This window comes from Cynara cardunculus, assembly GCF_001531365.2.
Source record: "Cynara cardunculus var. scolymus isolate 2C chromosome LG 17, CcrdV1, whole genome shotgun sequence".
In the NCBI taxonomy this organism is placed as follows: domain Eukaryota; kingdom Viridiplantae; phylum Streptophyta; class Magnoliopsida; order Asterales; family Asteraceae; genus Cynara; species Cynara cardunculus.
Genome location: NC_037544.1, coordinates 22,222,627 through 22,235,169, shown reverse-complemented (window position 1 = coordinate 22,235,169; position 12,543 = coordinate 22,222,627). Strand labels below are relative to the sequence as shown.

Sequence of the window (12,543 nt, the reverse complement as noted above, 5' to 3'; positions counted from 1 at the left end):
TTCCAATTCTTCGATACTAAAATTATATATCAAAACAAAATTATACATCAAAACAAAAAGACTTGCAAACAAGATCATCCCATTCCATACTAAAATCATCTCAAATGCTATCCCAGTGGCGCATAAACTAAACTGAGTTTCCATAATTTTTGTTCCAAATGGACAGAGTGTTACTAAATATGATATATAAAAATGCTCATCCACGTGAGTCTATAAACATCCACGTGGTTACATCCAGGAAGCTACCTCTCTTAATTGCTACCTGAGCAAGAACATATTGGCATCTGGAACCAAAATTACTAGCAAAAKGAGAACACATTGATCAAGAAGCTACCTCTCATAAGGTGGAAGACGGTAGGAAGCGAAGAAATACGAGTTGCTGGAAGACGATAGGAAGCGAGGAAATACGACCTGCTGGAAGACGACGATCGGAAGAGATGTTGGAAGACGACGACCGGAGACGGCGAGGAAATACGAGCTGCTGGAAGACGGTAGGAAGCGAGGAAATACGAGCTGCTGGAAGACGGTAGGAAGCGAGGAAATACGACCTGCTGGAAGACGGCGATCGGAAGAGCTGTTGGAAGACGGCGACCGGAGACGGCGACCGGAAGAGCGACGATTGGGGAGGGGGGGAAGACGGAGACCAGATCGTGGGGGGTGGGAGGCGATGTGAAGGAAGGGCTCTATAGAGAGGGCAAACTTGGAAATTGTAAATCTGAATGGTTTAGTGAAGGGTCGGACACTAAATGGTTAAGAGGGTTATGTAACCATTAAAAGGCTTTTTTTTTTTTTGCCAAACACTCCTTACCTCTTACCGATTAAGAGGTTGGCTCTTAATATCACTGTTAAGAGCCAAACAAACAGCCCTGAGACAATTACCCTCAAAATAAAAATAAAAATAAAAATGAAACAAAAATTATTCGACATAGGAAGGAGGCCATCCATGGTAAAAGGGAAAAATGTGAAACACCAGTTGTTTGCAAAAAGGAACCTCAATCAGTTTAAACTTTTTCGTTTAATCGCTTCTACAGATAAGACCGGTGGTTGTACCCCATTTCTGGGTTTGCTTTTTCCCGCACGATTCTCTGGTAAAAGCTCAATTCCATCGCCTTCCTTTTCCTTGGTTTTTGTATTTGATCCAATTTGTTCATCAGGTTTTGTTGTTTCAAATGCTACTGGATTACAGTTCACGCTTTTATTTGCTTGACTCTGTTTTATCAGAAGAGTTTGCTTTTTCTATCGTTTAATTCTTCAAGGGTTGTTCACCTGTTCATGTCGCCCTATACTGATTTCATATATGATCAAACTTGTTATGTACTGTTTTATATGAAGTAATCACTGACCGATTCGATTGTTTCATGTATATATATTTTCTGATTTGCATGTTATTATTTGATTCGGTGGATGTATTTCGATATCAGTGGCCAGATGTTCGGTCTGACTTTGAGCTCAAACACGATGATTTTCAGCTTTAATTATGACAGTTGCTGATTAAAACCGAGGGAAAGAAGTTATTGGTAGGGTACTAATTGAAGGAACTCATAATTCATATTCGCTTATAAATTCCTGACACATTGTGAGGCTTACATAGAAACCCAAAATAAAATTCCATAATCCATATCCCCAAAAGATGCATTGCTCTAATACTCTTTGGAATGTGCCGATCCCAAAGTAGCAGGCTAGGCTAATATCCTCCAAATCAAGTTAAAACCATTGTGAATTTAAGTGGTCCTGGTGTATCTCGCTCAAGATATAGGGTTAGGGGGTTGAAGAATAGAGTGATTGTTTTCGTGAAGACCCTTTGTGCAAAAGTGTGAGCAAAACGGAAGGAAGAAAGAAAGGTAGAAAGAAAGAACCAATGTTAGATGGGCTCATAACAAAAAGATTGTAACATAAACCATATCAATCTAAATTACTAGGTTTGGTATTGGATGTTGCAGGTGCATTACATGGCGTAACTCCGTGGTGTCTTTGTATAAGTTTCTAAAGGTTGTAAATTATGGCCAAAGTCTGATGTCTGTTGTGATTGGTTATTTTCTCACTCGTATTATGGCTTTTATGTCCTACTAGGTTTTGGATTTTCATCTGCTGAGGCTCTCAACTGATAACTAATCATTTTCTTGTAGGGACATCAGTACTAGTTTGGAGTTTCAAGGATATTGCCTATTCTTGAATTTTATTTATCAAGTGTTGGTGAATGGGGTCAGAAGGGCCTCCAGCTGTAACGTTCCATGTGACTGGGTTTAAGAAATTTCATGGAGTTTCGGAAAATCCGGCTGAGACAATTGTCAGTAATTTGAAAGAGCATTTGAAGAGGAACGGTTCGCCAAAGGGGGTGATTCTTGGTAGTTGTACGATTCTCGAGACTGCAGGCCAGGGAGCTCTTGTTCCTTTGTATCAGACATTACAATCTGCTGTGAGCAAGGACGCCGAACCATCGAATTTTTCCAAAATCATTCTGGTCAGTTGCTCTTTTTTGAGTTAAGAGTATATTCACCCTTTGCTTCTCTATTGTTTAAACGAGAGTATGATGGTTGCCCTTTTCTGATGGTATGCATGCAATTTTGTATAAGCAGAAGCATTTGGCCAATTATATTTGCTGCTGCATTTACTTTTTAGTACACAATTGATAAGAAATGGCAGAGACTTTCACAGCCAATGATGGAGGATGGTGATGGATGATTCTATGGTAGATAGAAGCTGGAATAGTGTGGAAAAAAATGGAATTCTTTCAATCTTGCTATTGTATAAAGAATCATACAAACTGCTTTTAGAGATTCAAGGTGGGTTCCTAGAGAACAGCAGAGGATAACTAAACCTGGTAAACCAACCACTTGTAGGAAAAAGAGGAGAACTTTAGAAAAAAGAAATCCTTAGAAACCAAGAGAAGGTAAAGAAGAGTTGGGCAGGCAAACAAATAAAGAACAGTTATATATAGGTACATTGCACTCCCCTTCAAGCTCCTGAATGTATGTCTTCTGCTCCCAGCTTAGGATAACCTTGTTAAGCTTCTCTTCACAAAATGTCCATCAATATCAACGTGCTTCATTTTGTTGTACTGAATTGAATGTTGTACTGAATACAATGAGCAAAGCTGATACCAAATTTGTTATCACAATACTAGTTTATAGGTTCCTTTCTGTAAGTTTTGAGATCATCCATGATCACTTTCAGCCATGAAGTTCTCCTACAACATGTGCGACATATGTAAATCCAGCTTCAACACTAGAGATCTAACAACCATATTTATTTCCTACTACATGTCATCAAATTTGGTCAACATCGACCAATAGAGCAGTGAGTTCACCTTTAATTGAGTATTTGATGAATAAAGTATCACCGTGTTGGTCCTGTGTGTGTCCCATTTCATGTATTAGGAAAGTTTGAAACTCGATTGATTTGAAAATAGATTTTATTTGGCAAATGAAAGGTAGTGCGGCATAACATGATATCGACAATCAGAAAGGAAGATTATCTCTTGGCATCATGTTCAGGAAAATTAGATTTTTGTGAGAGCTCCAAGTAAAACAAGATATACATATACCCTTTTTGCTTTTAGGAATAGAATAAGACATATTTAAATGCTCTAGAATTAAGATAATGTGTGGCTTACTGAGAAATAGAACAAAGAAAACCAAAAGATTTTAAAGATCGTATATTGGATTCTTATCTAGGAATTTGGTGTTTTATGGTTCAAACTGCTATATGTGTATCTGTGATTAAAGAATAAGCACAAAAATTGCATTGAAGACCATCCCCTGTTGTCAGCTTAACAAGATGCCAAGCATGCTTTCTCTTCATCATTCCATTGGTTGAGGTGTATAAGGGTAGGTCATTTGATAATTTATACTGGGATTAGAGAATAAGAATCAGAAATCATGCTTACCTCCACTATCAGGTCTAAGAATTGTGATCTTGATGAATAGAAATATTTGAAGGAGCTGAGAGCCTCTTGCATGGTTAAGTAAACTTGTGTCTCTTATAAAACAATTTGGAAGACCAAAGGATCATAGATCATTGGCCCAGCGGGTGCCCAGGTTACGGGTAGTGCCCAGCCTATCAAGAGTTCAAGGGATCAAACCTCGCCAACGGTGAGGCATATGCACGAGTATTTGCCGTATATAAATATTATATACTTAAAAAAAAAATAATTAGGAAGAATCTATGTCCATAAGGGTCCCGGATATCACAGCAAACAATCCCAAACAGGTTGTTATAGAAATAGGACATGACGGAAATGGAAATTTCATTTGCGTGGGTCGAGGGAGAATCTATAAATCAATTCTTCTGTGGAATCAGTGTTCTGAAAAACGGGAGTCACAACACAGATTTATGGCCTAATCTTGTATGTCAGAGTTTGATCTTTGGTATTTGTAGAAATGAGTCCTTAATTAAAAATCAACAAATCCCTGCATCCACATATTACATACTCATATCCACACACCAATATCCTTGTAATGTAGATGAGAATCTATGGGAGCATTTCCAATTTTGAAAGTAGATTAGGGTTTTGTGGAGCTGCATCCACGGTAGAAAGAAAACAAAGACGGATTAAATGACAAAAAGGAAGGTCATAGAAGATAAAAAGAAAGATGAGACAGTTACCATGTGAATTTGACTGTGAGATTCCCGAAAGAAAAGCAGGGAAGTAGAATAAAATGCTTTTTGTAGAAGCCTAATTATAGGAATCTAGACAGGCTTTTGCATACAGGGAGTCATTATTCAATATGCTAAGTAACTGGGTTGGCACCATAGAGTTTGTCGAGTGACAAAGCTTGACCGCTAACATATAAAAATCCTCAAACACAATATATTTCTGTTTATGTAGTAAAATAGTGCACATAAACCACCAACTTTTGAACTCGGTATTTGCTGCTATTGTAGTTACTCCAGTTGGAGGTTGCAAATAAGAGATTTCTTGTCTTTTTTAAATTTATATTTCAGTTACATTTTGGAGTTAATAGCGGGGCCACAAGATTTGCTATTGAGCATCAAGCTGTAAATGAAGCTACATTCCGCTGCCCTGATGAGATGGGATGGAAGCCTCAGGTTAGATGTGGCTCCTTAAGCCCATCATTTTTCTGCTATTAGTTGGTCTGTAATACCATCGTTTGTATTTGCAGAAAGTTCCTATTATTCCTGCAGATGGCGGAATTTCAAAGGCACGGAAGGTATAATCATGTCAAATTTCTGAGACATGAGAAAACTTATCTTCATGATTTTACTTATGATTTTTCCCTGTCTCTTTGAAATGTTATAGTAACTTAAAAAGGTATCTACTCGTGTCAAGGAGTAGGGTTTGGGAGTATGATCAGTATGCAAACCTTTCCTCTACTCTCCTTGCAGTGATCTTGATATAGTGTATAGTTTGTCGGTTTAGTAACTTTTTCTGGTTAAGCTAACGTTTTTTCGTTTACAACTTGCCATTTCTAAACCAATCCGTAAAATCATTACAAAGAACATAAAATCCTACCACCACCTTCCATAAGGTTATTCTACAAGTGCTTGTAGAGAGTTGTTTTCCCAATCGCTCACGAGCCTTACACTTGATTAATGGAAATATTCATGTGAATTTCATTATTTACACTTTCGAGGCTTACATTAGTTGAATTTATATCCAAGATTGTAGAATTACATCAATTTATCATAACCATACAGTTCCTAAGATTTATATCCTAGATTGTTGAATTTTAGCTTGTATTTCTCGTTTTCATGCACTTTTTACTAGTTGGGGGTCTTCGTCTTTAGGAATTAGGATAAAGCTGGCTGTGCACATTTTACCCCCGGATGTACTTCAGACTGTACTTCCTGATGGGATATACCGAGCTCGTTTCATTTTGTTTATTCAATTCCTACAATCAGGGTGTATGCATGTTTGTTTGTGGCGCTCTTATAATTTAACAATTTACAACTTTTCACTTGGATGATGCAAGCATATTGTGGATGCAGACATGTCTTCCTGTGGATGAGATAACCAAATCCTTAGCAAAGATGGGTTATGACGTGGTGACCTCTGATGATGCTGGCCGCTTTGTCTGCAATTACGTATACTATCATTCTCTTCGGTTTGCAGAACAAAATGGGATAAAAACCGTGTTTGTACACGTTCCCCTCTTCCTAACAATCGATGAGGATACCCAAATGCAATTTGTTGCTTCCTTATTGGAGGTACTTGCTTCTTTATATTAGAAACTATTATTGTCTGTCTATCTGTCGTGAATCCTTTCCACTTCCACTTCCCTTTCCCTTCCCCTTCTCTTGTTGGCCTGTCGAAAAGGTCTACTGTTGTTATTCTAATAATCGGGTTACATCGGATTGTGTTGAATTTCCATGTACTGCATCTGCTTGTTTCTTCTGTTGTTATATTTCAAAAGTTGTGAATATTATTTAAGCCATTGTGGTTCATTAATGCTTACTTTCTGTATATATTAAGATAAAGTAATGATGTGTGGGAAGTTGGTTGGTGGGACATGGATATTGTTACTGTGAGTGAGCAGGGTATATCCATACCTTCTTTCGGCTTTGGGCTTTTTACTTCTGGTCCATGATTTGTTTTCTTTCTTTTAATGGTGTAACATGATTAACTCAAAAGGTAATAAAACTTTACTTTCTTTTTCGATTGGAATATATGAATAGAGTAAAATCTTTCAATTCTTCTAGTTTTGTTATATCTATTGATGTGATCTCTGTTACCAATTTGGACCAGGCTTTTTTCGTGCTTTATTATGTGTAAATGAGGATCGGTCCTAACTGAGCTTTTCTGAAAATGGGGACTGATGTGTCCTTTTGTTTGGTTCCCAATCCCATATGTGTATTTATCAATATATAGGGGGTGTATTTAGCCTGCCATTTATTAATATCCTCAAAAGTCGATCACTAGATGGTTATATTTGGAAAAACAATGAGTTATGATTGATATAGGGTTGTCTAGTTATTATGTAACATTAGAAATATCGTGTTGTTTAATGAAACATATAGTACACCTTAGAATATGATTCTTAGAACAGCCCTAGTCAAGATCTACTTTAGACATGAGTTGAAGTAATGCTGTTGAGACTAGCGTATATGAACTCGTATGGTAGTTTTTCTTGGATAGGTACGAGTTGGTGAACTTTACCAAAGAGACTCAACTTAAGAATACTAAATGTGATATCATATGAGTATCATAAGTCTTTTCCATGTAATCATAATACAATAATGTTGTTTGGCTTAATGGTCTTTAGGTCATATACTTTGACGCTAATGCTAATTATATCGTTATTGATCAAAATAATAGTTGTTGGTGTGTGACAATATCATTACATGAAACTTGTTTTACCAGAGACAATGTTTGTCTCTTCTGATGCGAGCAGTGTTCAAAAAGACGTGATATTGTGCAAGACGCGTCTCTGCTTTTACGAAATGACTCATAGCATTTCTGCAAGGTGTGGCTCACGCCATGGTGCCTTGAGGCGTGCCGCAACTTGCATTTTTTTTTACAGGACATGAGTTTTTGTCATTTATTTATTTATTTATTTATTTATTTTACACTGTTAACTTTAGATTTTAGACTTCTATAAATTTATTTAATCACATCATTCACAATTTCATGAATTCATAAACGCTATGGACTCACGATGAAAACGAAGTTATAAAATTAGTTTCATAAGTTCTATTTTAAGTATTCAATCAAAAACCATTTTTATAACAATTATCTGTATGACTTTTCTTCTTTTAATATGAATGTACATTTTTAATATAATTATCTGTTTTAATAATATATAGAAAGCATATATGTATATATATATATATATATATATAATTCTATATATAACATAAAAACTTGTTGCCTTAGGAGCTATTAACTCCCATAAATCTCTTCCACTATCTCCCGATTGAAATTGAAGCAATGCTTGTTGTTCAGATAGGTGATATATGATATCAAGATTTGATATTTATTCAATCTATTCAGAGATCAAAATCTAAAATTTGAACTTAATGTGAATGAAACAAATCATATCTCGTGTTCAATATGAGCATCTTGGACAAATGGACATGTTTATACACCATGACTATGTTAATCGATGAGTGGATTAAACTAGTTAATTCATGTCGTTGGATAATGATCGAGGTGTTGATGAGTGTCATTCATCATTTATTATTATAAAAAGATTTATGGTTACTATTAACATGATATGAGAAAGCCATTGATGTGAAACAACATATGGGTTAAAACTAAAGTGTTGTTTCACATTGTGAAACAATGTCGTATTGTTTTGCACAAGAAAACAAGTTGAATTATTTGTAATGTTTGATTTCATAATTGCAACCATAACAATAATCTCAAAAAGAATATAATGATATTAATGTCATATTAAAGAAAATAAAATTAGTTTGGTTTACAAATTGGATTTGAAGGGATTTGCAATTCAATTTCATTTCAGTTTGACAGATTGTTTGGACTTGAAATCAATAAAATTCCACAAACATGGGATGTGGGATCTCGTACGATTTATGTGTAATAATGTTCTAAAATATGTTAAAAGTATTTGTTTTATAATAATCAATTAATAAAAAGTAATTTAATTTCTTTTATAATTATTCATAATTTGTTTTTATGAACTATCTATCCAACCTTATAAAGCATATTTGTCAAAGTTTTAAAAACAACATTTATTGCATTATGTACTGCTAATTTATGTACAAGTCTTAAGAAATTTTAATTACAATTTTTAAAACATATGGTACAAGTTATCAATACATTGCCTTTTTTCTCAGATTTATCCCAAGTTTATTTCTCAGATTTTAATTTATGTTCTCAAGCGTTGTTTCTCTAATACCGGTTATTGAGTTTTCCAAAAAGTCAAACTTTTTTAAATCTCTCCTGATGAAATCATGGACACATTTACGTCATCAATCACTCCATCCTCTCGACCACAACTCCTCCTCTCACTGCAATCATTGAAGATTATTTTGGAAAGAGCCGGATAAAACACAAACATGAACCTGTGATCGAGGTTTCTCCCTGTTCTTCATCAACTCTCTAGTGTTCTTTTTAGTGCTCTTTTTCTTCAAGAACCAATTACGGTTTGCTTTTTGTCAAGGTTTGTAAGTTTGTGTTTTAAGGTTATATGTTATTTTTCTGACCTGATTCCTTTGCAAACAATGATAAAACGCAATTAGGAATAAATACTGAATCGAGGTAATTAGTTTTTATTTTTCATAAGGTAGTGCATCTGACTTTCCCTTATTCCATTTTCATCTCCATTGTGTGTAGTGCATCGATTGTTCCTTTGTAGTTAGGGCTAGATTCCACATTTGTTGATTAGAAAGGTATTCTTTTTGGATTTGATGCTTATTTAGCTTACTGGATTCGATATTTGTTTTTGTTTGATATCAAAATTATGGAATTGTCATTTTAATAACCATGATGTCATTACCATAAAACTCCCCTACTTGCAAATAAGCACACTCGATGAACATGTACACAAGTTAACCAAATTTTTATATCAACTTTTCCCTTAAACTCATATAAACACGAACAAGTTCCAAATTATTAGTCCTTTCGTTATGATGTCATTACCATAAAACTGGTATTTCATTTATTTTTCTCCGTTGACGTCATGCTTTTGTTTTTATTCTTTCTTTCAATATGACGGATTTTTATTATATTGTACCTATGATAAATATAAGTCATTTATGGCTTTCTATTGCAGTCTTTATAAGTTTTAACAGAGGGTTTCCATCCATTGTATTAACTAACGTCGACGTATACAGTGGCTACGGGCCACATAAATTTATCGATAATGCATCCCCAATCACACCAAAAACTAGCAAATCAATTTTAAACATTTATATGATGTCATTCGAAGTTAAAAATAGGGTTATACACAAAAAAAAATCGACACAGAGACATATGCATCATATACTGGAATTGATGGAGAGAGTTTGTTATACACAAAAAACCGATACAGAAACATACGCATATACATAAAATCAAAACATAAAATAGTTATAGAAAATCGATATATACATATCATTGAAGAGAAATCGATATATACAAATGGATGGAGAGAAATCGATATATACAAATCTTCCAACTCTTTTAGTTTTGTTATACTATTGATGTGATATATCTGTTACCAATTTGGGCCAGACTTTTTTCAGGTCTTTTATGGGGCTTTATTATGTGTAAATGAGGATCGGTCCTAACCAAGCTTTTCTGAAAATGGGGACTGATGTGTCCTTTTGTTTGTTTCCCAGTCCCATATGTGCATTTATCAATATATGGGGGTATATTTAGCCTGCCCCTTAGTAATATCCTCAAAACTTATTTCATTTATTATTCTCTGTTGACATCTTGATTTTGTTTTTATTCTTTCTTGCAATATGATGCATTTATATTATATTGTACCTACGATAAATATAAGTCGTTTATGGCTTTGATTGCATTATCTATAAGCTGTAACAGGGTTTCCACCCACTGTTATTAACTAAGGTTGCCGTATATGGTGGCTACGGGCCACAAAATTTATCAATAGTGCATCCTCAATCACACCAAAAACTAGCAAATCACTTTTAAACATTTATATGATGTCATTCGAAACTTAAAAATAGGGTTATACACAAAAAATGGATGGAGAGAGTTTGTTATATACAAAAAATCGATATAGAGACATACGCATATATAGAAAATCGATATAGAAAATAGTTATAGAAAATTGATACAAGAAAGAAAAATGGAGAGAAAGATATAAACATAAAATCAATATATACAAATTAGTGAAGAGAAATCAATATATACAAATTGATGGAGAGAAATCAGTATATACAAATCAATATATACAAATCGATATATATATATTATATATATATATATATATATAAAATCAATGGAAAGAAGTTGATATATCAGATGGATGTATAAAAATCGATAGAGACAAAAGATCAATATATACAAAACGATGGTGAGAAATCCATATATACAGATCGATATATACAAATCGATGGAGAGAAATCCATATATACAGATCGATATATACAATTTGATGGAGAGAAATTGATATATTCAAATCGATATATAATATGACATACCTGGTGCAGACACAGGATTGATTGAGGCGATGGAGTCTTGAGGGAGAGGTGATGGAGTGTCAAGGGAGATGGGTAGTGGAGACTGACCGAATAAACCCATACCTAACATCTAGATATGACTGTACGAATAAGCCATATAGCTTATACAATCCAGTAAACCACAATTCGGACAAGGCAATGTCCGGATATGACCGAGAAATGAACAAGTCAGACTAAGTAGTTTTCCGAGAACAAAGTCTGGGTAGTCAAGCTTGGACACGGGGATTAGGCAATGTTGACTGGCTCGCGACTAAGTATTACCGAGGAACTACAAATCCGGCCAGGCTTGTGTGCGGATTACACCAAAATCGGATGAGTCTATGATCGAAGAACCTTGAACTCGGCGATCCTTTTAAGCGATCAACACTACATCCGGTCAAGGCTATATCCGGATTACTCTTAAAAAATGAGTCTCTTAATCCGGATAACTTGGTGCGATGTAAACTAAGTCGAGCAAGCCTATGAACGATTTACCCTTAAAACTGGTAAGCCTTTTGTCCGATGAACAACAAATACGAATATAATGATGTGCGATTTAGGTTGAATAAGACAAAAGGGAGACAAATCCTGACGACTTGATGTGCGATGAAGCTGTCCTTGGCCGATGAAACTCAAGATCGAATAAACCCGTGTGCGATGAAAGTCAAATCGGCCAAATCAATTACCTTGATGAGCGATTAAGACTTCAATACAGACAAGTAAACCAGAAATTAAGGTGAAATCGGACTAGGAAAACAGCGATTAAAGTGAAATCTAACAGAGGGATCTGCGATTTAGGGTAAAATCGAACAAGGTCTGCGATATTGTGCTATGAATGACAAGCTCGGATGAACTGTTAACCGGTGTAACTCAAAAACGAATGTGGGTGTGAGAAATGCTTAGTCCGAGTGTCCTTGTCACCGAGAAACACCTTAAGATGATCAAGTGATCAATGAAACAGAAATTCGCACAAGCCTTGGGCAAGGAAGCTGTAAATCGGAAGCCTTGTTGTGATGTAACCTTGAATACGGTCAAAGGGGTGTCCAGGTTTGCAAGGAATTATGGCTTGAATATGAATTAAGACCTTGAGCGATTTAGACAGCTGCCTTGTTGACCGATAATCACCAAATCCGGATGGTGTATCCGGATTATAAGATGAAGAGAAAATATGAGCAAGTCTTGAGTCCGACCAAAAGGTTAAGAGATGTAGATCTAAAATGGATGATGTGTGATTTGAATTTAAAATAAGGGAGTGCTAATGGCACCCTTTAATATGGGGTGTTGATTACTTTGGAATTTGATATTGACTTGATTTCCATTAAATGTCAAACTCAACAATAATATATTATATTTTCTTTTATTATTATTGTTTTATAAATATACATGCATATATATACACACACATTATATATTATCATTATTTTAAGTTATATACATAAATATTATTATATA

At 35.0% G+C, this 12,543-nt stretch overlaps 1 protein-coding gene across 1 annotated transcript; it reads left to right on the top strand.

The window, feature by feature from the left end:
* Window positions 1-982: 982 nt before the first annotated feature.
* Window positions 983-6,405, top strand: LOC112500786 (pyrrolidone-carboxylate peptidase). The gene is made up of 5 exons (XM_025104367.1): window positions 983-1,088; window positions 2,127-2,461; window positions 4,945-5,049; window positions 5,124-5,171; window positions 5,950-6,405. The coding sequence occupies exons 2-5, from the start codon at window positions 2,198-2,200 to the stop codon at window positions 6,187-6,189; spliced, it is 657 nt and encodes a 218-aa protein (XP_024960135.1). The 5' UTR covers window positions 983-1,088; window positions 2,127-2,197; the 3' UTR covers window positions 6,190-6,405.
* Window positions 6,406-12,543: the final 6,138 nt, after the last annotated feature.